Here is a 24857-nt window from a genome sequence, read left to right on the forward strand (position 1 = left end):
TAAAGTAACCTAAAATATAATCAATATAACTATAAAAACTAAAATGACTAGCTAAGGAAAAGTTTAACAACAATAGTTTGATCATAACAGAAAGAATATAAAGACTAGAATATTTTACTCTGTACACCCTAATAATATAACATGTATTTTGGCAAAATTGACCTTCTAGAAGATCCATTATCTAATAGTATGATGGTTTCTAATATCTTACTCATGCTTGTTATAATCTACTGAGTGTTCCAGGAAATGTGAATTAAAAAAATTGACACTACATGGTTTGACTATTCTGAGGGTGGTCTGCAGTGTCCTGATTCCGAAATCAAGAGTTTACCAGATGCTCCGCAGGGCGTAGCTTTATACGACTGCAGAGGTTGAACCCTGAACGGTTGGGGCAAGTATGGACACAACATTCAAGCTAGATTCCGCTCTAAATTTGGATTGTGATTAAATAGTTGACACAGCATAGGTTTCTGACACAGAATGAATGTATTCAAATGAACTTAAAATTTTTGTTTTCTCTTAGAGCAATTCACTATGCTGTTGAATATTAATCCTCTCAAAAAAATGTTTGAAGAAATTTTCTTTTTATTTATGAAATTTCAAATGAGAAAAATTGAACCCAATTTTTTAATCACATCCCCCTTTCCCTTATTCCAAAACTAATTTCAATTAAAATATTCTAATGGAATTTGCAACAATTACTACTCATTAAAATACATCATAAAATATTAAGATGTAAAAAACTGCTTGTTATCACTGAATGGTAAAGATTATTTAAATTTATCAGTTGGTAGTAAAAAGTGAATATACATTGTATATTGTATATAACAAAGATTTAAGTTGATTCTGGACAAAGAAAGATAACTCCAATTAAAAAAATTCTTGCAGATATTTCTTGCTTACTATACTGGACAAAGAAAGATAACTCTTAATTAAAAAAAAAATTTGCCATTTCACAATATTGTGAAATTAGATATTTCTTGCCATTGCACAATACTGTGCAATTGAAAAGACTTGCTATTGCACAATACTTAATATAATAATTTTAGATCCTGATTTGGACCAACTTGAAAACTGGGCCCATAATCAAAAATCTAAGTACATGTTTAGATTCAGCATATCAAAGAGGCTCAAGAATTTAATTTTTGTTAAAAATCAAACTTAGTTTAATTTTGGACCCTTTGCACTTTAATTTAGACCAATTTTAAAACTGGACCAAAAATTAAGAATCTACATACACACAGTTAGATTTGGCATATCAAAGAACCCCAATTATTGAATTTTTGATGAAATCAAACAATGTTTAATTTTGGACCTCGATTTGGGCAAACTTGAAAACTGGGCCAATAATCAAAAATCTAAGTTCATTTTTAGATTCAGCATATCAAAGAACCCCAAGGTTTCAATTTTTGTTAAAATCAAACTAAGTTTAATTTTGGACCCTTTGGACCTTAATGTAGACCAATTTGAAAACGGGACCAAAAATTAAGAATCTACATACACAGTTAGATTCGGCATATTAAAGAACCCCAATTATTCAATTTTGATGAAATCAAACAAAGTTTAATTTTGGACCCTTTGGGCCCCTTTTTCCTTAACTGTTGGGACCAAAACTCCCAAAATCAATACCAACCTTCCTTTTATAGTCATAAACCTTGTGTTTAAATTTCATAGATTTCTATTTACTTATACTAACACTATGGTGCGAAAACCAAGAAAAATGCTTATTTGGGCCCCTTTTTGGCCCCTAATTCCTTAACTGTTGGGACCGAAACTCCCAAAATCTATACCAAGCTTTCTTTTGTGGTCATAAACATTGTGTTTAAATTTCATTGATTTCTATTTACTTTAACTAAAGTTATTGTGCGAAAACCAAGAATAATGCTTATTTGGGCCTTTTTTTGGCCCCTAATTCCTAAACTGTTGAAACCAAAACTCCCAAAATCAATCCCAACCTTTCTTTTGTGGTCATAAACCTTGTGTCAAAATTTCATAGATTTCTATTAACTTCAACTAAAGTTATAGTGCGAAAACCAAGAAAATGCTTATTTGGGCCCTTTTTGGCCCCTAATTCCTAAAATGTTGGGACCAAAACTCCCAAAATCAATACCAGCCTTCCTTTTATGGTCATAAACCTTGTGTTAAAATTTCATAGATTTCTATTCACTTTTACTTAAGTTAGAGTGCGAAAACTAAAAGTATTCGGACGACGACGACGACGACGACGCAGACGACGACGCCAACGTGATAGCAATATACGACGAAAATTTTTTCAAAATTTGCGGTCGTATAAAAACTTAAAAGCATGAAATTCTTAGGTCCTGAATTTAAATAAATTAAAATCCTGACATTCCGAAATTTGAAATAAGAATTCCCGGATTCCAAAAGGATCAATCTCGAAACTAGCTTAAAAAACAACGAATCCTGACGTCCCGAAAAAAAAGTCCTGCCCCCCTCTATTCTGTTTAGGACCCTTGTGCATATGATGAAATGCAGAATCAGCACAAGCTATTAAAATGATCTCTCACTTTATATCAGGATCATTACTGTTACTTATACTTTAGACTTGGACTAAAGAATTTAGCAATAATAAAATCATACAAACCAATTATTAGACACACAGTAGATTAATAAATATCATTTTAATAATACTGTTCATAATGAATTTGATATATCTCAACATATCCACCTAAAAACCTCTACACATTTTAACCCACACTGCTCCAGAAATAAATAATTATGACTACACATACAATATTACAAGAGAGACATTTCAGTAATTATCCCATTTAAACATGAAGACTAACAAATGTTTGAATGACTAGATAACCAAATAATCTGAAGGCTTAACCAGAAAACTCTAAATTTTGAAATGAAATTAAACTATCAAGTTATCTTAAATCATCATTTATAACAATTTGAGAAGGGTCACACCTACTAAGACTGAAATTTGTTCATTCCCTCCTAAAATATCTTTAAATACTGAGTCTCAATATTTATAATTCAAAACAGCAATCATGACTTGTATTGTCATTTTTAAAGTGGATCACTCTATATCCACTTTCTCTTTCTATGTATCAAAACTGTTATAAGTCTTGCAAGTACAGATGAACTTCGTATTCAAGTATACCTATAAAACACCTTTTCCTTTTTCATATTACTCCATAAGATAACTCCTTGGTTATGAATCTTAGAAAACATGTGAGATTTATAGTTTTAAAGTGTTGAGAATAGCTAATTTGCATTTTTAACAATAACAATCATGAACAAAGATCCCTATACATTGTATAATTGTACTAAAAGAATTACTATACTCTATGCATCAGATTTTTTCATAGCACCTGCTAGTTTTTTCAAGTAATCAAAATGATTTGACAAAGTCACTAATAGACCATCTGAAACCACTTTATCTGTAGTAGATGAATAGTCAATAAAATCTCCTTGTAAAGTTGTCATTTTACCATCCATAGAACTTATTATTGCATTAGCTGCACATAAATCCCACTTCTTTATTTTTGTTGTGTGAAGATATGCATCTGCATTACCTTTAATTACTTCTAAAGTTTTATAGCCTGCAAGAAAAACAACAGAAAATATGAAAAAAATCAAAATATCATTAGGTCATCTAGATTATAAGTTTTTAATCTTACTTTAAACAATCATACAGAGTGGCTGTCATGGATAATAAACAACTGCACCAAGAGTACATGATACAATATAATTGTGCATTTCTAAATTATTGCCAGAATAAAAAGGGATATTTCAAAGGTATTTAATCATAAGCAAATGAATTAGTTCTGCAAATAACCTCCATTTTTTTATGTTCACCAATTCTAGCAGTTCTGTGAAATGTCCACTCCATCCATGCCAGCAAAATTAAGTTATGGTACACTATGTGAAAAATTTACTTAAATCTTACAATTATATACTCTGGAGCAACCAACACGAGAAAAAATAATTAAAGAGGGTGCTTCCCTCACAAAAATGTAAAGTTTGGAGGAAATCAATCCAGGAATTCTAGACTTAGTGAATGATTTGTGAATTATTGCCTTAAAAGTAATAGTTTCAGTTCCATAACCCTTAAACTATAAACTGGAAAATTACACTTAAACACAAAGGGTGCTTCCTTTCATCATTCCCCTGGCCCACAATATTGTAAAGTTTAGAGGAAACCAATGATAAAAAAGGGGGGGCTGTAGTAAGTATCTGTTGATTCATTTATATTATAACTTTACCTGCACCAGCTCCTGTGATAACTTGAGTTTTCTCCCCTAGTGCAGTTTTAGCCACTGATTCTACATCCCCTTTGTGAGAGATTGATACTATAATTCTATCAGGATCACCTTCCTTCTTCTCAGTCTTAACTGCTTCTAAGGTAGTGGATTTTCCATAACCAACCCAAGCCCAAACTGAAATAATTTAGAAACCAGATGCTCCGCAGGGCGTAGCTTTATACGACCGCAGAGGTTGAACCCTGAACAGTTGGGGCAAGTATGGACACAACATTCAAGCTGGATTCCGCTCTAAATATGGATTGTGATTAAATAGTTGACACAGCATTTCTGACACAGAATGAATGTATTCAAATGAACTTAAAATTTTTGTTTTCTCTTAGAGCAATTCACTATGCTGTTGAATATTAATCCTCTCAAAAAAATGTTTGAAGAAATTTTCTTTTTATTTATGAAATTTCAAATGAGAAAAATTGAACCCAATTTTTTAATCACATCCCCCTTTCCCTTATTCCAAAACTAATTTCAATTAAAATATTCTAATGGAGTTTGCAACAATTACTACTCATTTAAATACATCATAAAATATTAAAATGTAAAAAAACTGCTTGTTATCACTGAATGGTAAAGATTATTCAAATTTATCAGTTGGTAGTAAAAAGTGAATATACATTGTATATTGTATATAACAAAGATTTAAGTTGATTCTGGACAAAGAAAGATAACTCCAATTAAAAAAAAATCTTGCAGATATTTCTTGCTTACTTTACTGGACAAAGAAAGATAACTCTTAATTAAAAAAAAATTTGCTATTTCACAATATTTTGAAATTAGATATTTCTTGCCATTGCACAATACTGTGCAATTGAAAAGACTTGATATTGCACAATACTTAATATAATAATTTTAGATCCTGATTTAGACCAACTTGAAAACTGCGCCCATAATCAAAAATCTAAGTACATGTTTAGATTCAGCATATCAAAGAGGCCCAAGAATTTGATTTTTGTTAAAATCAAACTTAGTTTAATTTTGGACCCTTTGCACTTTAATTTAGGCCAATTTTAAAACTGGACCAAAAATTAAGAATCTACATACACAGTTAGATTTGGCATATCAAAGAACCCCAATTATTGAATTTTTGATGAAATCAAACAATGTTTTATTTTGGACCTCGATTTGGGCCAACTTGAAAACTGGGCCAATAATAAAAAATCTAAGTACATTTTTAGATTCAGCATATCAAAGAACCCCAAGGTTTCAATTTTTGTTAAAATCAAACTAAGTTTAATTTTGGACCCTTTGGACCTTAATGTGGACCAATTTGAAAACGGGACCAAAAATTAAGAATCTACATACACAGTTAGATTCGACATATTAAAGAACCCCAATTATTCAATTTTGATGAAATCAAACAAAGTTTAATTTTGGACCCTTTTGGCCCTTTTTCCTTAACTGTTGGGACCAAAACTCCCAAAATCAATACCAACCTTCCTTTTATAGTCATAAACCTTGTGTTTAAATTTCATAAATTTCTATTCACTTATATAAATACTAACGCTATGGTGGGAAAACCAAGAAAAATGCTTATTTGGGTCCCTTTTTGGCCCCTAATTCCTAAACTGTTGGGACCAAAACTCCCAAAATCAATACCAACCTTCCTTTTGTGGTCATAAACATTGTGTTTAAATTTCATTGATTTCTATTTACTTTAACTAAAGTTATTGTGCGAAAACCAAGAATAATGCTTATTTGGGCCCTTTTTTGGCCCCTAATTCCTAAACTGGTGAAACCAAAACTCCCAAAATCAATCCCAACCTTTCTTTTGTGGTCATAAACCTTGTGTCAAAATTTCATAAATTTCTATTAACTTAAACTAAAGTTATAGTGCGAAAACCAAGAAAATGCTTATTTGGGCCCTTTTTGGCCCCTAATTCCTAAAATATTGGGACCAAAACTCCCAAAATCAATACCAGCCTTCCTTTTATGGTCATAAACCTTGTGTTAAAATTTCATAGATTTCTATTCACTTTTACTAAAGTTAGAGTGCGAAAACTAAAAGTATTCGGACGACGACGACGACGCCAACGTGATAGCAATATACGACGAAAATTTTTTCAAAATTTGCGGTCGTATAAAAACTTAAATTAGGGATAAAATCTATGTAGTTACAAACACTTGTACTTACATTAAAATACACTTATACATTGTATTAGTAATAATGCTTGACATGAAATTAAATTTTTCCTACAGTCTGAAATGAGACCTTTTTTTAGACATAATAAATAATTTTTAATGTACTTGAACAATATTGACATAAGGAATTCATAACTACTCATCATTAAACAAACAACTAACAATGGTTGAAAATATTTTCATTACTACTTTGACATTCTATTAAATATGTTATGTAATCACATAATGACATTATGATTTTTTTGAATATTTTGTTTGATTCAATCTTATGATTTTTTCAATAACTCAGTAGGCTACGGATTAAAAACTGTATTCATAACTTTAGAAAATAAGAGGATATAATTTAATTTTACTGATTTTACTTTGAAAAAAGCTAGCTCTGGATACTTGATAAAACATCAACAATTTTGAAAACTAGATACTACCATTTGGCAAAAATTAGTGCCATGGTTAAAAAAGAAAAAGACAAACATTATGACCAACAGTACAACCAACAACATAAAAACCAAAACACACAAAAAAGTTTTGGTGATCTGAGGGGTTCCTGAAGGGTAATTAGATCCTGCTCTATATATGGCACTTGTTGTGTTGCTCATGCAAGTACAAACCTGGTGATATGTCTAATTTGGTTTGTCACATTCGGGTGAATGGTACAAGATTGCAGTTGCAACAATTGGAATATATCTGTCGTCATCTTTGAAACAGATATTCCATAATAGTTAACCAATTGTTGATGCTGTTGGTAAAATTTACAAAGGGATGATTTCAACTTCACTGCTCTCTTCATAACTACTAGCTATAGAGTTTTTTTTAAACAACAATGATATCTTTGGAATAACACATTATGGACCTCAAATCAGCACATTTTTTATATGATGTCAAAGGCAATGATTTTGTATTTTTTTTAAAGCTAAAAGACAAAAGAATTTTTCTGGATTATGGGTCGCGTCCAAAGTAAATAATGCTAAAAAACAACTATTAAGAATTATTTACTAGAACTACAAAAATTATCCAGAATTCCATCTCTCCCTTTTGTTTCACTAACAAAGCTGACTCTCCTCAGATTTCTACCAGTCATTGTCATAGATAAATCTGACTTACTTATCCACAGACTATCACATTGATAAATCTGACGTACCTGTCTCCCCTTTATTATCATTGACGAAGGGTTTATGTATGACACCAATAGTGGGATGGCCATCTACTGCAACACATACCATGGTGGCCACATACTGTAACTTCTTTTCTGTAATTATATCAATGTCACTCAGTACATTTAAATGAATTTCAGTTTTCCTTTATACAAGTTATAGGACAGATGTGTTGCTTCATCAGATTAATTTCACAAGATCAATGCATGCTGAATTAAAAGTACCACTAAGAGTGTTAGAAATATATATCATCAAAATTAAATATTCAAATAATAAAATCATTGAGATTTGATTGGTAAAATTATGTAGTACTTAGTGTAGTTTACAGAGCACTGACTGAGAGCAGAGAAGTTGTAACTGTCAGAGAAGACCTGGAATTTTGAGTCAGTTTTTTGTACTTGTACTAAAAACTCAACCAATCAAAATGTTGGATTTCATGTTTGGAACATGATTTTTGACCTCTGAGCACTGAGCAAAGTTTTATGAATTAAACCCCTGACTTAATAGTTCTGCTATCCAAACATATTTGATTACCGGTATACATGCTGATTGCTTGCATTTGTAAAGTATATATCAAACACTGTACCAAGTTGTTGTTCCTTTATAGACTGTTAATGTACATTTATCTTGCTATTCAGATTTTGAATCCTAAAGAATAACTATTTCGGATAAACAAATAAAAGCTGTATATTTTAACAAACTTTTTATTTTTATTTTATATATATATATATATATATATATAAACTAAAATACATGTATTCAGGTGAAATAGATTATAATTGTGGATGCACATCAGCATACATATGGAAACATCTATATAAATTAAAATTGGAGTTAGCGTAATGAAAAATTGATTGATAGTTATTGGCCTTATACATGTCATAAACACTTATAATGCAACAACTCACAAAATGGCTACAAAAAAAAGTATTTGTTTATTGTTTAAAAATCAAATTTGCAAACTTTCAAACATTTGCTGTATTTACCCCAAAAGAACACAAGTATACATAGCTATATATATATATTCTGTCCTGGCCTTTAATATAGCACTAAGAATTTTTTAAAGTTTTTAAAGGTGTTGTTTTCTTATATTTCTCTTATCTTATGTATTTGTATGTAATGTGATTAAAGCTCTTTACAGGTCCCTTTAATTGGACAAAATATTCTTATACCTGTGTATTCCTTTGTAGCATCTAGAGGGTCGACCCATACTGTAATTTTTGAGTTTGATATTGATTGATCACTTGATATTGTTTCTCCAACTTCAGTTAAATGCTTATTTGTGTCTTTTATTTCCAGTAAATTCACAGGTTTAAGATCCTTTTCTTCAGATATTACCTAAAATGAAATGCACCAAGTTCATGAAGTTGGGCATTTAACACTTCAGCTAAGCTGCATGAACACAATTTGGACTGACCATGTACAAAAAAATGTACATCAAACAAGGCTACATGTACATTTGTATTTTATAAAATGTTGAGAGTTCTTAAAAAAAATTATGTTGTTGTAATATAATATAAAAACTGTTTGATGTCAATGGATGTATCCCTATTATCATGATTATTATTATTATCATTTATCAGCTTACACTTTTATCATGTAATTATAGAACCAAAGACATGGGACCTCATACAGATATTAAGACAGTGTTTTAAGGGTCTGTCAAGAACGCTACTAAACATTTATGTACATCAGTTTAGGAATCATGTTTTTCACAGGAAAGATATAAGGTGCACCTGTATCTGATTCAGGGTCCGTTCGCGCCCAATCACGTTTGCACCTATTCATATTTGCCCCCTTTCACTTTCACATCCTACACTTTCGCTCCCAAAGTCTGTTTGCACCCTACATGTTCGCACCCAATTTTTATTGGTTTCGTTCTTAATAATTTGTTATCGTGTTTTTAAATAAAGTCAAGTTCTGACAACTAGTGTTTTATTTTTGTGTTAAATAATTCTTAATGTTTTGGTTAGTGTATTTCATTTTTTTTTTCATTGTTTCTAGCTAAAATATATTGATTATGGCAATGTTTTTTGTTGTTGTGTTGAATAAATGGTAAGCATGGTGAGTGTCCACATGTATTGCTTTAAATATATTTTTTCATTTTTTCTATAAAAAAAGTTAGATTCTGACAACGTTTATAATGTGTATGTCTCTGGTTGTCCAAAGCGAAACACACATGAGATCAAAGGAGCCAATGCAAGCTCATGAAACTGTTAACAATTTTAATTTCACATGTTTTTTTTATTTAAAATATTCAAAGTTTTACTCACACCAACCTAAATACATGCAGTATTTATATTTACATCAAAGCAAGTTAAAACAGCAATCATGATTTTTAAAAAGTCGGGGGTGAACATGTGAGGTGGGAACGTGTAGGGTGCGAAAGTATAATGGGCGCGAATGGACCTGATACCCCTGTACATGTATCTCTGCTCTATTAAAAGTTCCAGCATTATCATCATTTTGTAGGGTATTATATAGAAATCATTTATGTTCCGTTAGTGCGTAATCTTCATTCTTGATTCCTGTATAACTGAGGGAGGGTGACCATATTATTAGATTTTAATTTCCCAAATATTTTGTGTACTGTATATAAAATCAAACTTTTTCATCCGTTTGCTCAACATGTGCTGGAAGTTAAGATGTCACATGGAGATAGAAGTCACACGGCAGATTAGTCTAAAAACTGTATCCCTGAAATTGCTGTATTGTAGGCTCGAAACAAACCAGAACTAACAGACTAGCATTTAAGAAAACTATCATTAGATCTTACAAGTTACATAATAACTACCTTTAGACCAGGGAAAGCTTTTGCCAATCCATATACAATCGCCCTGTGCGACTGTGTATCTCCTTCCGTCTTCACATCTTTGACACCTTCGTCAGTCTTTCCTTTCAAATTTTCCTGAAGTACATTACTAGCTAGTCTTACATCTTTTACTCTTTTGCCCCCTTCTTGTGCAAGCTGTATACACACTGATAACAGTTCTTTCATGCTAACTCTGGGCTCTCTATGGAACCAGTCGGGAAGACCAAACATGTACAAAGCTGCACATACACCAAGAGCTATAAATACAGCTCCACCAACAGGGTTGATTCTTACATTTGCAGGTCCCATTGTGGATCATAGATGTCGAGCTGGAAAAAAAAGTAGAAGCTTGATGTTAAGACTCAGTTTCGAATAATATTTAAACCTATGGAAAGAAATGCATGATCAACAAAATTAATTAATCTTATTTGTATTTCTAACACTATATTCTTTTTATATTAGAAACACGATAAAACAATAAATTTTTAGTTTATTTTTATTCGAAACTAAAGGTAAACAGACAGACGATCATGGCTTCTATGGAGGTATTCCAGTTTATTTCAGTCTTTTATTCGATAAATTAATAATGTGATGTGCATTATGAAACTTGTGGTTTGACTCACATGTTTAAGTATGAAATTACGTCTACAACAAACATGACACAATGTTTGTCGAAGTCGTGAATAGTAACAAAATTATTACTTCCGAAAATGCAATATGGAAATGTTAAACAGATAAATATTCATACTCATTGACATTTTTATTTAGTGTCCTTCTAAAATACTAAGAAAAGTTACATTAGAGACTGTCATTAATATTTGTTTCACAGATCGAATAGATAGTGACAGGAATATTGAATATGTTATTATATTTCTGGTGAAAACAAATTTCCTTCCTGGAAATTATAGAGAAGGAAATTAGAGAAGAACACCTTATCCCTATTTGGAAATCTGGCCTGCTTGATAAAAGAATATGTCCCGCTTGAACATTTGTCGATCATAGATGATGTATATGACAAAAATACCTTAAATAAATAGCCGAATGCATTGATAATACAACATGTACATATATACAGGGGTAGATCGAAACCGGGTCCGTTCAACCTGATTCTGGTGTACCCCAGGTCCTGTGCTCGAATGCATGTTCGCCGTGAGACTGTTCGCCCTATTACCTGTTTGCCCCGAGTCCATTCACCCAGATTTTTATATGAAACTACAAAAGTTACTTTGGGATGGTGCTGCCTTGGAAGGTTAGTGTCATAGTGATAGTCTGGTAGACAGTGGCTCAAGATATACATGTATGTACATGTGGATGGACAAATTTAAGATTAGTAATTTGGCAAGTCATCAATTTTATAGGACTACAAAAGTTTTGAGGTTGTATTTATAATGCTATGCGTTGTCGCCTATTTTTTTAACATGTTTAAGGGGTTCATATTTTTTTTTCATTTATATATATACATGTATATATATTTGTGTATATAGCTTGCACAAGAAGGGGACACAAGAGTAAAAGATGTTCATTGTAAGACTAGCTAGTAATGCACTTCAGAAAAAGAAAGAAAAAATTGTAAAGATTTAAGAAATATTGTGTAATATATGTATACATGTAAGATCTTTGACAACATTTATTTTGTGTCAGAAACCTTTTTTATGTCAAAAATTTGATCACAGTCCAAACTAAGAAGTATCAAGCTTGAATTTTGTGTCCAATTTTGCCCGAACTGTTTATGATTCAACCTAATTAGCAGTCAGGCTGTGCTCAGCGTACTAGCATTTTCTTGTATAAGAGGAGTTAATACATATTGCAAGGTGGCTTAATTTGTAAACATTTTCTTTTCAGAAAAGACTGCAAAAAGAACTAACAGCATTAATGAAAGATCCTCCTACAGGTGTTAAAGTAGATGCTGAAAGTATTTATAAGAATTTATCTGAGTAAGTCTTCACACCACTACAGAAAGTTTTTTTAAAACAATTAAAAGTTCTTCTTGTTTTACATGTTTATAGTCATGTTAGATAATTGAAGTAAAAACATCCACATGAAAAAACTGTATACTGTTTGACTAACAGTGAAATTATACCAAAAAAAATCACATTTTCAATCTTAGATAGGTACATGTATGAGTTTAAAGACCTCAAAATTAAATGTAGCTTTCATTAGGTTTCGGTACATAGTACATTTTTTATTGGGTAAAAATGAAATAAAAATATATAGACATTTTTTTATACAAAAATTCTGTTTTCATGCACATCAATACCTTGGATTGATTCACGATATAGTTTAATCATTACCCCATTCTAAAAACTAGGAAGCAAAATACATGGACCTGAATCCTTGAATATATAAACCTTGAAATTTCACAGTGCCATACTTCATTTTTTGTTTTTTTCAGGGATAAAGTAAACATTTTAGCACATACACATGTATACATTTTGTTGAGAATATTTTATTTCTAAACCTGGACTATACATTTTATTGTTGATGGAATTTGCTTTTAGATGGATAGTTGACCTTGATGGAGCCCCTGGAACATTGTATGCTGGGGAGAGTTTGCAGTTATTATTTAAGTTTGGTTCGAGATATCCATTTGATTCACCACAAGTAAGTACTATTTGTACCTGGACACCTTGCTTGAGGAAGAAAATTCAGTACAAGTTGAATATAAATATCAAAGTTAATTTCCAACACTTTCTGATTACTTAAATGAAATGTGTATAATTTATAATTATAAACAACTGATTCACTTATTTTATGTCCAACAGCTTTCAGTACAGGTTGAAAGAATCTTAAAAATAAACGAAAAAGGGGACTGGTGTGTCTTTTAATAAACATTAAATTTCCCTTCTTAGTTTGTAGATTGATTCTACAAAGGGATTTTTATTAGGCACTGAAACATATCCATCTAGTTAAATTACTTTAGCAATCTCTTCTGAATTGTTGTTAAAGCTGCTTTCACAAAGTACAAAAATGTAACTTAGAGTTGTCATTTGGAGATAGAATGTTGCATTACTTCTGCAATAAAATTTCTCTGAAAGAAAAATCTTGTTGTTTATGAAGAAAGTTTGCTGAAAAAATTAACTTCCTATGTCAGGTTACATGAATTAATTTTAAAAAAAATGCTTACATGTGCCTGAAGGGTATTTTAAAAACTACAATGTATCTGTATAAATGATTGAAATTTGTTTTATAATCACCTCTATCCTGTTTTTACTAGTACACTATTAAGTCCAGAGAATATTTTCACCTTTTGAATAAGTAGATGTATGATATGATCTTGTTGTTTTCTTCTTCTAAAAACTAGATTTAAAAATGTTTGATTATACTTTGATACTACAAAAGTAAACATACAGTCCCAGTGAGTGCCTATTGGCCTGGATATTTCTACATGTCCAACAAGGTGACATGTTTATACATTTACATGTTTTGATTGATTTTTTTCCTTAAGCAATTCCTGATATGCAAATTTGAAAGACTGGACAATTAAATACATTATTGAAGAGGAAGTTAGAATATGATATTAGAATCATGTTGAATTTCAGAAAATAATTGTTATTTGAAGATTAGAAGGAAATCACAAAGTGTGAGTAAATCCACACAAATGTGCAATTAATTTAATATGAAGGAACATTCATTAAGTTCTTGATCATTTTTGAAAGTGGCATGTTCCCTATGTTTTTTTCCACAATCGTAAAGCTGTCTTCTTGTTTTCTGTCTTTATCTTGTAAGTGAAGGATGTATTCTTGAATTCTTTTGCATCACATTCCTTTGCAAGATGAGTAATAAGTTTCTTTAACATCAATACATAGTTATAATACATGTACTGACATCAATGAATAAAATCAAAAAATTATTTGAACTGTAAAATCAAAAGATTTTTCTTTTAAATGAACTTCACAACCTTTCCTATACTATATTCTCAAATGATACAAATTCTAATTAGTTTCTTTAACTTTAACTGAATATGTTAATTGCAACTGACGTTTTTCAGTAATATTCTGTGAGTTGTCTACGCACACAACCAAGCTGAAAACTTTGTCATCCAGCATTTGTAGCATACGCATTGAACTTTCTTATTTTCTTCTGAATAATTGGTTCATGTATATTTTCAAATTAATTTAAATGTTTGTTTCAGGTTATGTTTGTAGGACCTAATATCCCTGTACATCCACACATATACAGTAATGGACATATATGTTTGTCAATTGTTTATATGTTTGTTTCAGGTTATGTTTGTAGGACCAAATATACCTGTTCATCCACACGTATACAGTAATGGACATATATGTTTGTCAATTCTCACAGAAGACTGGTCTCCTGCTCTATCTGTTCAAGCTGTTTGTCTTAGTATTGTCAGTATGTTATCTAGTTGTACAGAAAAGGTAACAGTCAATCAAGATTTTTTGTAACAAACCAAATTTACTGTGGATTCATTTATATTCGTTCAATCCTAATTTTTGTGGGTTTCGTGGGTAAAGATGAACCACAAATTCAAATGTTCAAGGAATAACATACTTTCAATAGGTTTTGTATATTCAGAGATTGGCAAAACCACGAACTGAAATAACCACAAATATGCAAGTTTTAAGTAATCCACGAAAGTAAATACTCACGAAAATAAATGAATCCACAGTATATGAATGTAATGCCACTTTAAGAGTGGGGTTACATTGCATTCACCTTGTCAATCCAATTGTATGTGCCTGCTTTTCCAACAAATATTTTGGTCAAACTTTTCTCAGGAACAACTGACCAGTATGACTTCATGTTTGACCAGCAGCTTGACCATGATGATTTCTAACATTTGAGGATTTATTTTTATCTGTCAGACATCTACTTCCTGTTTTCCAAACTTTGAATAATGAGTAGGAATATGTTCAGTATGCATACTTGTTAATAAAAAAAAATCACACATTAAACAGAGAACTAATATAAAATTCTGTTATTCTAAGATGACGTCCTTCAAACGCTTTGTGTACACACCCGTGGTAAAATATGAATATATTTCATGGGCTGTTCCCATTGAACCCCCACGTCATATGTTTTTTAAATGAATGAGGAACCCGACGTCATAGAACGATGACGTAAGAATATAAGCATTTTATGGGAAAATTCATAAAAATAAAATATTTGTCATAAAGGACCAATCCGTGGTAAAATCAAGATATATTCAAGCCCCCATGAATTATTTCTTAATTAATGTATTGAGGGTCATGCTTATTCATAGTCTGTTGTAATTACTAGTAGCTATATATATAGATAATTTAAATTAGGTTGTATATAATTCTGTCGACACTCACCCCAGTTTGTAACTTTATTTTATTGCATCTATAGCAATAAGTTTTAGTTTGTAATGCTCACCCCTAAATTTCCTCACAGGTCCTGACTTAATTTAAAGTGAAAGTTTTCTATTCAGCTTGTGAGTTGTCCAACATGTGGCACCCTTAATTGACTATGGCTTTCAGTTTTCTAACCAAAGAGTAGTTTGTTGTCTCTGGGCACTCTATATTCTTACACCAGTAAAAACTGGACGCCATGAAATGGCCAATTGTACTGAAACTGGAAGTGGCTTTAAACACCAAATCAGTCAATGGATCAATCTTATTTCTTGATATGCTTTACTAGCTTATCTATATGTATATTTTATATAAAAAGGATAATATGTGTTCTTTCAGCTTTGTTGCATTCTTGTAGTGTTTTTATACCCCACCAACGATAGTAGAGGGGCATTATGTTTGCTGGTTTGTACGTCCATTTGTCCATCTGTCTGTGTGTCCATTCGCCAGGATTCAGGTTTAAGTTTTTGGTCAAGGAAGTTTTTGATAAAGTTGAAATGTTCACCATGATATGGTCTTTCTAATTTTAATGCCAAATTAAAGTTTTGACCCCAATTTCACGGTCCACTGAACATAGAAAATGATCGTGTGAAGTTCAGGTCAAAGTTTTTGGTCAAGATAGTTTTTGATGAAGTTGAAGTCCAATCAACTTGCAACTAAGTACACATGTTCCCTATGATATGGTCTTTCTAATTTAAATGTCAAATTAGAATTTTGACCCCCATTTTATGGTCCACTGAACATGGAAAATGTTTAATCCACCATTTACTACATAAGAAAATGCTGATATTGCGAGTGGGGTATCCGTGTACTATGGACACATTCTTGTTTATTTATGTAAATTGACAGATATGTTGTTACAGATACTGTATATAAACATAATATAGATGGTACAGTATATAAAAAGTAAAATAAAAAAGTTACTAAACTCTGAGGAAAATTAACAAATGAAAGTCCCTCATCAAATGGCAATATCAAAAGCTCAAACATTTCAAACAAATGGATAACAACTGTCATATTCCTGACTTGGAATCAGCATTTTCTTATGTAGTAGATGGTGGATTAAACATGGTTTTATAGCTAGCTAAACCTCTCACTCACTGACAAATTATGCATGATGAAAATATTGTTAAATTTTAATTAGAAAAATGTTAAGAAAAAGGAAGAAGACTTCAGTCATTTATTTTGCATCATCACCCAAGAGTATATTGATGGATTTTCTGCTTGGATTGTTTTTTTTTTTTTTTATGTTATTCATTTACATATGACATACTATATTTTAATTTGTGTTTTAATAAATGTTTAATTTATTATTGCAGAAGAGACCACCTGATAATGCTTTTTATATAAAAACCTGTAGTAAAAATCCTAAGAAAACAAGATGGTGGTATCATGGTAAGTTAACATTGTGAGGTCAAGGTCAAGTATAATTTTTTTTTTACAATTTTTGTCTTGCCTAGGCAAAATCACTATGACGACCTAGTTTTGTTCTTATTTGTTTAATTTTGTGATTAGGCCAGTTGAAGAGATACTGATAATGTTGGGTAAATGATATTTGCTATGTAGTTGTATAATTATTAGCACACATCATATTCATGAGGATTTTAGGCCTTTTCCCCTCATTCATATTGACTTTGAAACTTTTGCATAAGATTACGATCATGTAAGTTTAAGGGAACCTACTAATGAGTAATGATAAGTGGATGATGTTTTGTATACAATTGTTAAGTACGTCTTAATTTCATAAAAATTATTTATCTCTGCACCATCAGTTATGGTTTATTGACTTAATTACATGTATTCCAAAATCAATGCATCAAGAGAAATAAAATAAAGGATACATGTTAAATTCCGATTTTTGACAAAAACAATAATTTTGTGAATGAAAAGAAGAGAGGCATTATGTATTATTGTGTATGCATCCATTTTTCTGTTCATCTTTAAGCCAGTCTATGGCCATTATTAGCTAAACTTTTGATCAATTTAGTTTACAATTAAGTTGTAGTCATATTAACTTAAAACTTAGAACACTTGTTCATTATTTTGTAAACTTTATAAAATTGAGATTATGACCCTCATTTCATGGTTCACTGGAAATAGAAATGTGTTAGTGTGAAAAAAAGTAAAATAAAAAAATACTGAATTCCAAGGAAAATTCAAAATGGAAAGTCCCTAATCAAATGGCAAACTCAAAAGTTATTCTAAGGTTAAAGTTTTCCCTTTGATGTGTTTCTCTAGGTTTTGGTTTACACTTGGTCCATTGATAAATACTGAACAGCAGTATACTACTGATGTCTTTATTTAGGTTAAAGTAGTTATTAGTGACTTTCTTTACACTTGGTCCATTGCTGAATATTGAACAGCAGTATACTACTGTTGTATTTATTAAGGTTAAAGTAGTTACTATGAAGTTGTGATTAAGTTTTTTGTTTAGATAGTTTACCATGAATATGTGGTCTGATTTACTTTAAACTAAGTTCACATGTAGCTGTTCAGTAAGCATGAACTTTTTTCATACATGAAATAGTTTTGGGCAGATTTTTTTCTTAAACAATCAAAGACCATTAACTCCTTCTAAATCTTATCCTAAGCTACACATGTCATTGGATTAATAACAAATTATTTTGGTTGATTGACTGCTGTTTGCTATGGTCCAATGGTATATATATGCTTTTAGAAAAGCAAAGGTGAAACCTTAAAAAATCAGCACCAAGTTTTTGATGAAATAATATGTTACAATTTGTGATGAATTACTAATATCTTTGTACAATCTATTTCAGATGATAATGTATGAGTTACTAATATCTTTGTACAATCTATTTCAGATGATAATGTATGAATTACTAATATCTTTGTACAATCTATTTCAGATGATAATGTATGAGTTACTAATATCTTTGTACAATCTATTTCAGATGATAATGTATGAATTACTAATATCTTTGTACAATCTATTCCAGATGATAAATGTATGAGGATTTTGTGATAAATTACTAATATCTTTGTACAATCTATTTCAGATGATAATGTATGAATTACTAATATCTTTGTACAATCTATTTCAGATGATAATGTATGAATTACTAATATCTTTGTACAATCTATTTCAGATGATAATGTATGAATTACTAATATCTTTGTACAATCTATTTCAGATGATAATGTATGAATTACTAATATCTTTGTACAATCTATTTCAGATGATAATGTATGAATTACTTATATCTTTGTACAATCTATTTCAGATGATAATGTATGAATTACTTATATCTTTGTACAATCTATTTCAGATGATAATGTATGAATTACTAATATCTTTGTACAATCTATTTCAGATGATAATGTATGAATTACTAATATCTTTGTACAATCTATTTCAGATGATAATGTATGAATTACTTATATCTTTGTACAATCTATTTCAGATGATAATGTATGAATTACTAATATCTTTGTACAATCTATTTCAGATGATAATGTATGAATTACTAATATCTTTGTACAATCTATTTCAGATGATAATGTATGAATTACTAATATCTTTGTACAATCTATTTCAGATGATAATGTATGAATTACTAATATCTTTGTACAATCTATTTCAGATGATAATGTATGAATTACTAATATCTTTGTACAATCTATTTCAGATGATAATGTATGAGTTACTAATATCTTTGTACAATCTATTTCAGATGATAATGTATGAGGATGAAGCTTTGTAGGTGGCAAACTTTTTAATTTAAACAGACAACTTGAACATTTAGATTCTGAAGGATGTTAAACCAAGTTAGACCTGCATGGAAATATTTGTTTACAGTTGTAGATAATGCGAAAAATCTGATAAACATCTGTTGTAAAGGTTCAACACTGATTTCTTTGAAGATTTATTCTGTACTTCTTTTACATATCTTGTTTCAAGGAGTGGAAAATGTATTGTTGTATATACATCATATATGTTTATAAGGGTAGTGACTGAGCCCACACATAAGAATTTGTTATTTTTGTATGTTTGTGTTTTTTTCTTCAAAGTATGTTTTAATTTGTGCATAATAAATCTTCCATTTTTTTCCCAATATGTCAACCATTAAGTCAGTGATATATTCAGTAATTGTTTGCTCCAAAACAAATAGAGACATTTAGAGCCTATTTTTGTTAAGTTTTAAATATCATTTATAAAAAAAAGATATATTTTAAGCAACACTTAAACCACTGATTTATTTAAAGCGTCAAAACATACTTGTATTTCTTGTTTTCTATGAGAAGATAAAATCATACTTGATTCATTATTATTTGTGTTGTAATTTATGAGGATTTGTAGTTAAAAGTGAAACATAATGTGTTCAGCTAAATCTGTAGACTTTTTTGCGTAATTTTGGTGAACACATGAAATCATCTATCCCTGAAAAAACTTTTTTCACAAGTCCACTAAACTGGTACTAACATAAATGAATCCACAGTCCCTATAATCATTACTTGTTGTTCTAATTTATTTGTTGGACTTAACTTTTGAATAAAAGAGAAAAATAAAATATTTGGTCAGATTTTGCTTACTAATAATAAGCCGTACTGGAATGAAACTCTGACTGAACTTTTCAAAAAACTAAGGATTTTCTTATCCCAGGAGTAGATTACCTTAGCAGTATTTGGCACAACTTTTTGGAATTTTGGGTCCTCAATGCTCTTCAACTTTGTACTTGTTTGGCTTTTTAACTGTTTTGATATGAGCATCACTTATGATTCGTATGTAAATGAAACACGCTTCTGGGGTATTAAATTATAACCCTGGTACCTTTGATAACTATTTTGCACCAAGTAAAAAATTTATTTACTATTATTATTTGAAATGTCATAACAATATATTTAAAGGATAGTAAGGAATAACAATAAATATTGAACAGTATAAAAGACTCCAGGAACCACAAACACCCTTCTTTTTCTATAAAAAAAATGATGGTGTTCAATCAGCAACAAATAGCAAGTATCTAGATAGCATGACTTTAAAACAAGCATAATTAAGGTTTAAGCAGAAAAGATATATTTTTTTTAGACATTTTGTTGTTCCTCATATGCACCCAATGTATAAACAGACTAGGGTGGGAATGTCATATGTAAAGTATTTTGTAGTTTCTCTTGTGCAGTAGCAATTTCTATGCTGTTTCAGGATGGTAACATCACACATTGAATATTATTTTGTTACCATCTGAAGTTAAGGTGTTAAAACTGTGATATTATCTGTTATATGTATAACCTCTTTTTTTCACTTGCTTATGGGAATGAAATAAGTTCCTTTAATATTTTTTTTTCAGTTTCAATGTTTGTGTAGCTTTAATAATAGGTGTTAAGAAAAGCAGATATTGAATCAATTGATCCTAAAATAGAAAACTTAGCATTTCATCAGTGTGACAGTAACCAAAACTCTAAAACCAAAAGAAATGTAAAGGAATGTTATCACAGAAAAGCCTATTGCAAATAAAACAATCCCTTTTTTTAATCTTCAATTGAACAGAAAATGGTTTAAGTTTGGGTTTCTAGAAGGGTAACAGTTTTAGTCAGCCTAAGGTATATACTTTTTAATCAAGTATGAAAATGTATTAAATTTTACTCAAGTATGTAGCATTGTATATCTTTTTTGTTATTGAATATATTTTGATGTTAAGTTGCCCTTGCCAATCATCTGTACATATGGCTTTTTTTGTGCAATATAGTTTATATAAAGAACACTATTACACGATACTGTCACTTGGTATTCATCTTGCGTTGGTAAATGATAAAAGGGGCAAGTATGCTATCAAACATTATGTGGCATCTACAATTTTAAATCTTAAAGCGCTTCAAGACCTTTCAAATTGAAGATGAATTTTAAGTGCAAAATTGATATTTTAATTCCATTATGCTAAAGTATGCCCGCTTAGTTTAAATATTCAATTGATAATTTCATTATTACATTACAAACGATTCATTAGAAGTATATTTCAAAACCTTTCTAACAACATTTCCATTTATCCTTGCATTCTCAATAAAAAGGAAACACTGTGATTTTGGACCTATAAATATTCAAAGAGTAGTCATATAGTTGTGACTCTTAAGATACATAGTTTTGGCTTATTTATTTTTATTTTTGTTATTGTTTATTACTTTAATTGTTATTTTTTTAAAGTATCATTTAATTTACTGCTTAGTGAATGTGAAAATCTTATTGTTAATATATATTGTTGTTTGTTTATAGAAGTATGCTATAAGTGTGTTGATATTCTATCTGCGATGGAATATTTCATTATGTTTGCAAGCAAGTTTATTCCTTTGTGAAAAAATAGAGCAAATTAAACATCTCAGTATAATTTTAATGATAAAATGTGTAATAACAAATTCATCAAGCTTTCAAAAATTATTCCTGCATATTGACAGCACTCCCTTAATTGAGAAAGTACAGTTAATTTGTTTTATAATTACACTTTAGTCATTTTCCTATAACATAAACAAAACTATAAATTTTAGTGAAAAAAAACCCAAATATACTTGTACATGTACAAAAAAATTAAGTTGCCAAACTATTTTAAATTCAATATTACATCAAGAACGATATATAAATGACCTATAAATGTCTGGAATGTGTTAGAAAAGATTTGAATTGATTAGAGAAAACAATTTTAGCCTAATGCTAGATATTTCCTCTGACCTCCCCAATGTTTCTCTTGGGGATTTCCAAATGAAAATAAATCCATAAAGGTAGGCTTTTCTTTAATCTATGAAAGTATGAGAGTCAAGAGAGAGAAGGACAAAAAGTCAGTATTTACCGATTGATAATGTATCTTGTAACCAATGTTTGTTCAATTCTGACCACTAACTGCAATACCAAAAAAAAGATGTGGTTTGATTGCCAATGAGACAACTATCCACAAAAGACAAAAATGACACAAACATTAACAACTATAGGTCACCGTACGGCCTTCAACAATGAGCAAAGCCCATACGGCATAGTCAGCTATAAAAGGCCTCGATAAGACAATGTAAAACAATTCAAACGAGAAAACTAATAATTGATAGTGAAAAAAAGTAGCATTTTAGGCGTTTAAATCAAAATTTATCCAGACATAATACTGTGCTGTCTTTTGAAATTTTCTAAAAAAATGGCCTGATACATTTTTATTTTAAATATATTTTTGGCAAGCATTTATATTATATGAACAATTGAAAACCTAGATGGGAACATTTAACCATTGTTCATGATTACATCTATTTTCCTATTTAATTCCTAAATTATTATGTTTTCCCTTTATTGTTATAGGGCACAAAATGATACATATATAAATGACTTGTATGTTATTAGGTGTGATATTTATATTACTGACTTCCTTTTTAGTCTGTGATAACTTCAATGTGTTTCTTCAGTACACAATGTCAATTGTTAAATAGTCAGAAATATACTGCTTCCTTTTTTATATGCCAAGTTACAACAATGATGTTTATCCAACCAACGGCTTTTCAGTGAGGGCCATTCAAGATCCTTTTTATCTCCATAGGCCTGAGATGATGTAAGCAACTTCTCTCATGATAACCACTCTGAAAGTGTGTTCAGATTTTTTTTTTTTCGTCAGTTATTTTATGATTCCATATGGTAGATAACATACATCATGATGCAGCAAAGTATCAATCCAATCGATTTTATCCAATTGTTGAAAAAGTTCCCTGTTGCATTGTCCTCTCCATTTCTGATTGTATTTAAACTCATCATAGATACCAGGATTTAAATTTGTGTTCACCAGAAGTATGTTTGGTCTACAAAAGACTCATCAGAAAATAGTTTGACAACATTAAACCAACTTACCCATAAATGAAGTTGTAAGTTGGTGACCGAATGGTCAACTTAAACTTCAGAATGAAACCACATTTAACATACTTCTTTATGGAAAAGTATTTAAGACTGAAATGGATGTGCCAATGTCGTCAAAATATGGTTTGAATCATTAAAACCTCAGAATATATGAGTTTTCCTTGATGATCAGATGACATTCATTGTGTAGTCAAAGTATAAATTTATTTGACATGGCTGTCAAGTCTATACTGCCCATGCTTTGCTGGGTTGATATCTTGTCTGCATAGAACTACATCCAAATAAACTCATCAGAGATATTCAGCTTAAATTTTTGTACGTCAGATGCACGTTTTTACTGCAAGAGAAGTTGATAGAAAATCCATTATTTTTTTTTAATTCAATGTTCTGTAAAGAGTTAATTTATATTAATAGCGATATCAATGAAAATTCTTGAATACACGGAAGGAAACACCAGCAAATGTCATTGAGAGATGAAATTTCATTGAAATCCTTTGGTACGTATAGCAATTAGTCATTATGGGATTTAACCGATATTTTTTTTATTTCAAAGTTAAGCAAGAAAAGTAAAAGTTTCAAGATGAGGCATACAAAACATCATGTTATAGGACTAGCAAATGAAAAGATAAGAAGAGGTAATTATGCAAAAGATCGTTAGACTTTCGTTTTTGACAGAATATTAGAGGTATATTTTGAGCATATACCATGTCTCAACCGGAATATTATTGATTTGTTTAGAGGATTTCACAATGTGATGCCTCTTTCTGCTTATTAGTAGTTTGTAAGAGCAGTTTACAAGGTCATGTCTGTCCTGTTTATTATTAATTATTAATAGTTTTGATCATTGCACTTGTTCATGTCTCTTCCTGTGTATAAGTTGTATTTTTTTAGAACTGTACAAGGTCATGTCTCTTCTTGTTACCGACCGTGCAAGGGCTGTATAGCCAGTCACGGTCGTTAAAAACTTCCATTTGTTGTCTCTTCTTGTATATAAATAGTTTGTTTTGAGCTTTTTGCAAGCCTAACTATTCCTGTATATTAGTAGTTTGTTTTGAGCTTCTCGCAAGGTCGTGTCTTTTCATGTATATTAGTATTTCGTTTTGAGCATGTGCAAGGTCATGTGTATTCCCGTGGTGAGGTTGAAATCACCCCTTTGTAGGTTTTACGGACGCCTTCACGAGTTGGTTGACCATTATTGAATATCCATTTCACAGATTATAACGGATTTGTTTTTAATGTTGCACTACAACTCTGTTCCTTTCCCAAATCTGAACTACCAAATTAGACTTACTTTCGGGG

The 24857-nt window shown here is 30.5% G+C and overlaps 2 protein-coding genes across 3 annotated transcripts; one reads left to right on the forward strand and one right to left on the reverse strand.

Annotated features, from left to right (window-relative positions):
- Positions 1-1807: 1807 nt before the first annotated feature.
- LOC134693487 (putative inositol monophosphatase 3) lies at positions 1808-13715 on the reverse strand. Of its 2 annotated transcripts, none has more exons than XM_063554324.1 (6): positions 13586-13715; positions 10374-10720; positions 8752-8917; positions 7567-7674; positions 4236-4409; positions 1808-3572 (listed from the first exon to the last, which is right to left on the reverse strand). In XM_063554324.1, exons 2-6 carry the CDS (start codon positions 10698-10700, stop codon positions 3316-3318), a joined length of 1032 nt encoding a protein of 343 aa, XP_063410394.1. In that variant the 5' UTR covers positions 10701-10720; positions 13586-13715; the 3' UTR covers positions 1808-3315. The 2 variants fall into 2 exon arrangements, with proteins under 2 accessions (XP_063410394.1, XP_063410402.1); XM_063554332.1 differs by having other exon boundaries at positions 13636-13656.
- On the forward strand, positions 10907-22093 carry LOC134693502 (ubiquitin-conjugating enzyme E2 W-like). Its single transcript, XM_063554341.1, has 6 exons — positions 10907-10936; positions 12234-12325; positions 12890-12992; positions 14615-14770; positions 17044-17119; positions 19420-22093. Exons 1-6 carry the CDS (start codon positions 10922-10924, stop codon positions 19431-19433), a joined length of 456 nt encoding a protein of 151 aa, XP_063410411.1. The 5' UTR covers positions 10907-10921; the 3' UTR covers positions 19434-22093.
- The last annotated feature ends 2764 nt before the right edge of the window (positions 22094-24857 follow it).

Source organism: Mytilus trossulus, chromosome 1, assembly GCF_036588685.1.
Source record: "Mytilus trossulus isolate FHL-02 chromosome 1, PNRI_Mtr1.1.1.hap1, whole genome shotgun sequence".
Taxonomy (NCBI): Eukaryota; Metazoa; Mollusca; class Bivalvia; order Mytilida; family Mytilidae; genus Mytilus; species Mytilus trossulus.

Bases quoted from the DNA above. Each gene is read 5' to 3' on its own strand.
- LOC134693487 (XM_063554324.1), bottom strand. From the start codon at position 10,700: ATGGGACCTGCAAATGTAAGAATCAACCCTGTTGGTGGAGCTGTATTT. The intron at 8,918-10,373 runs GTAGTTATTATG...ATTTCATTTTAG, and splicing joins AAGCTTTCCCTGGTCTAAAG to GTAATATCTGAAGAAAAGGA. The intron at 3,573-4,235 runs GTAAAGTTATAA...TTTTTCTTGCAG, and splicing joins TATCACAGGAGCTGGTGCAG to GCTATAAAACTTTAGAAGTA.
- LOC134693502 (XM_063554341.1), top strand. The intron at 12,326-12,889 runs GTAAGTCTTCAC...ATTTGCTTTTAG, and splicing joins ATTTATAAGAATTTATCTGA to ATGGATAGTTGACCTTGATG. The intron at 12,993-14,614 runs GTAAGTACTATT...TGTTTGTTTCAG, and splicing joins ATCCATTTGATTCACCACAA to GTTATGTTTGTAGGACCAAA.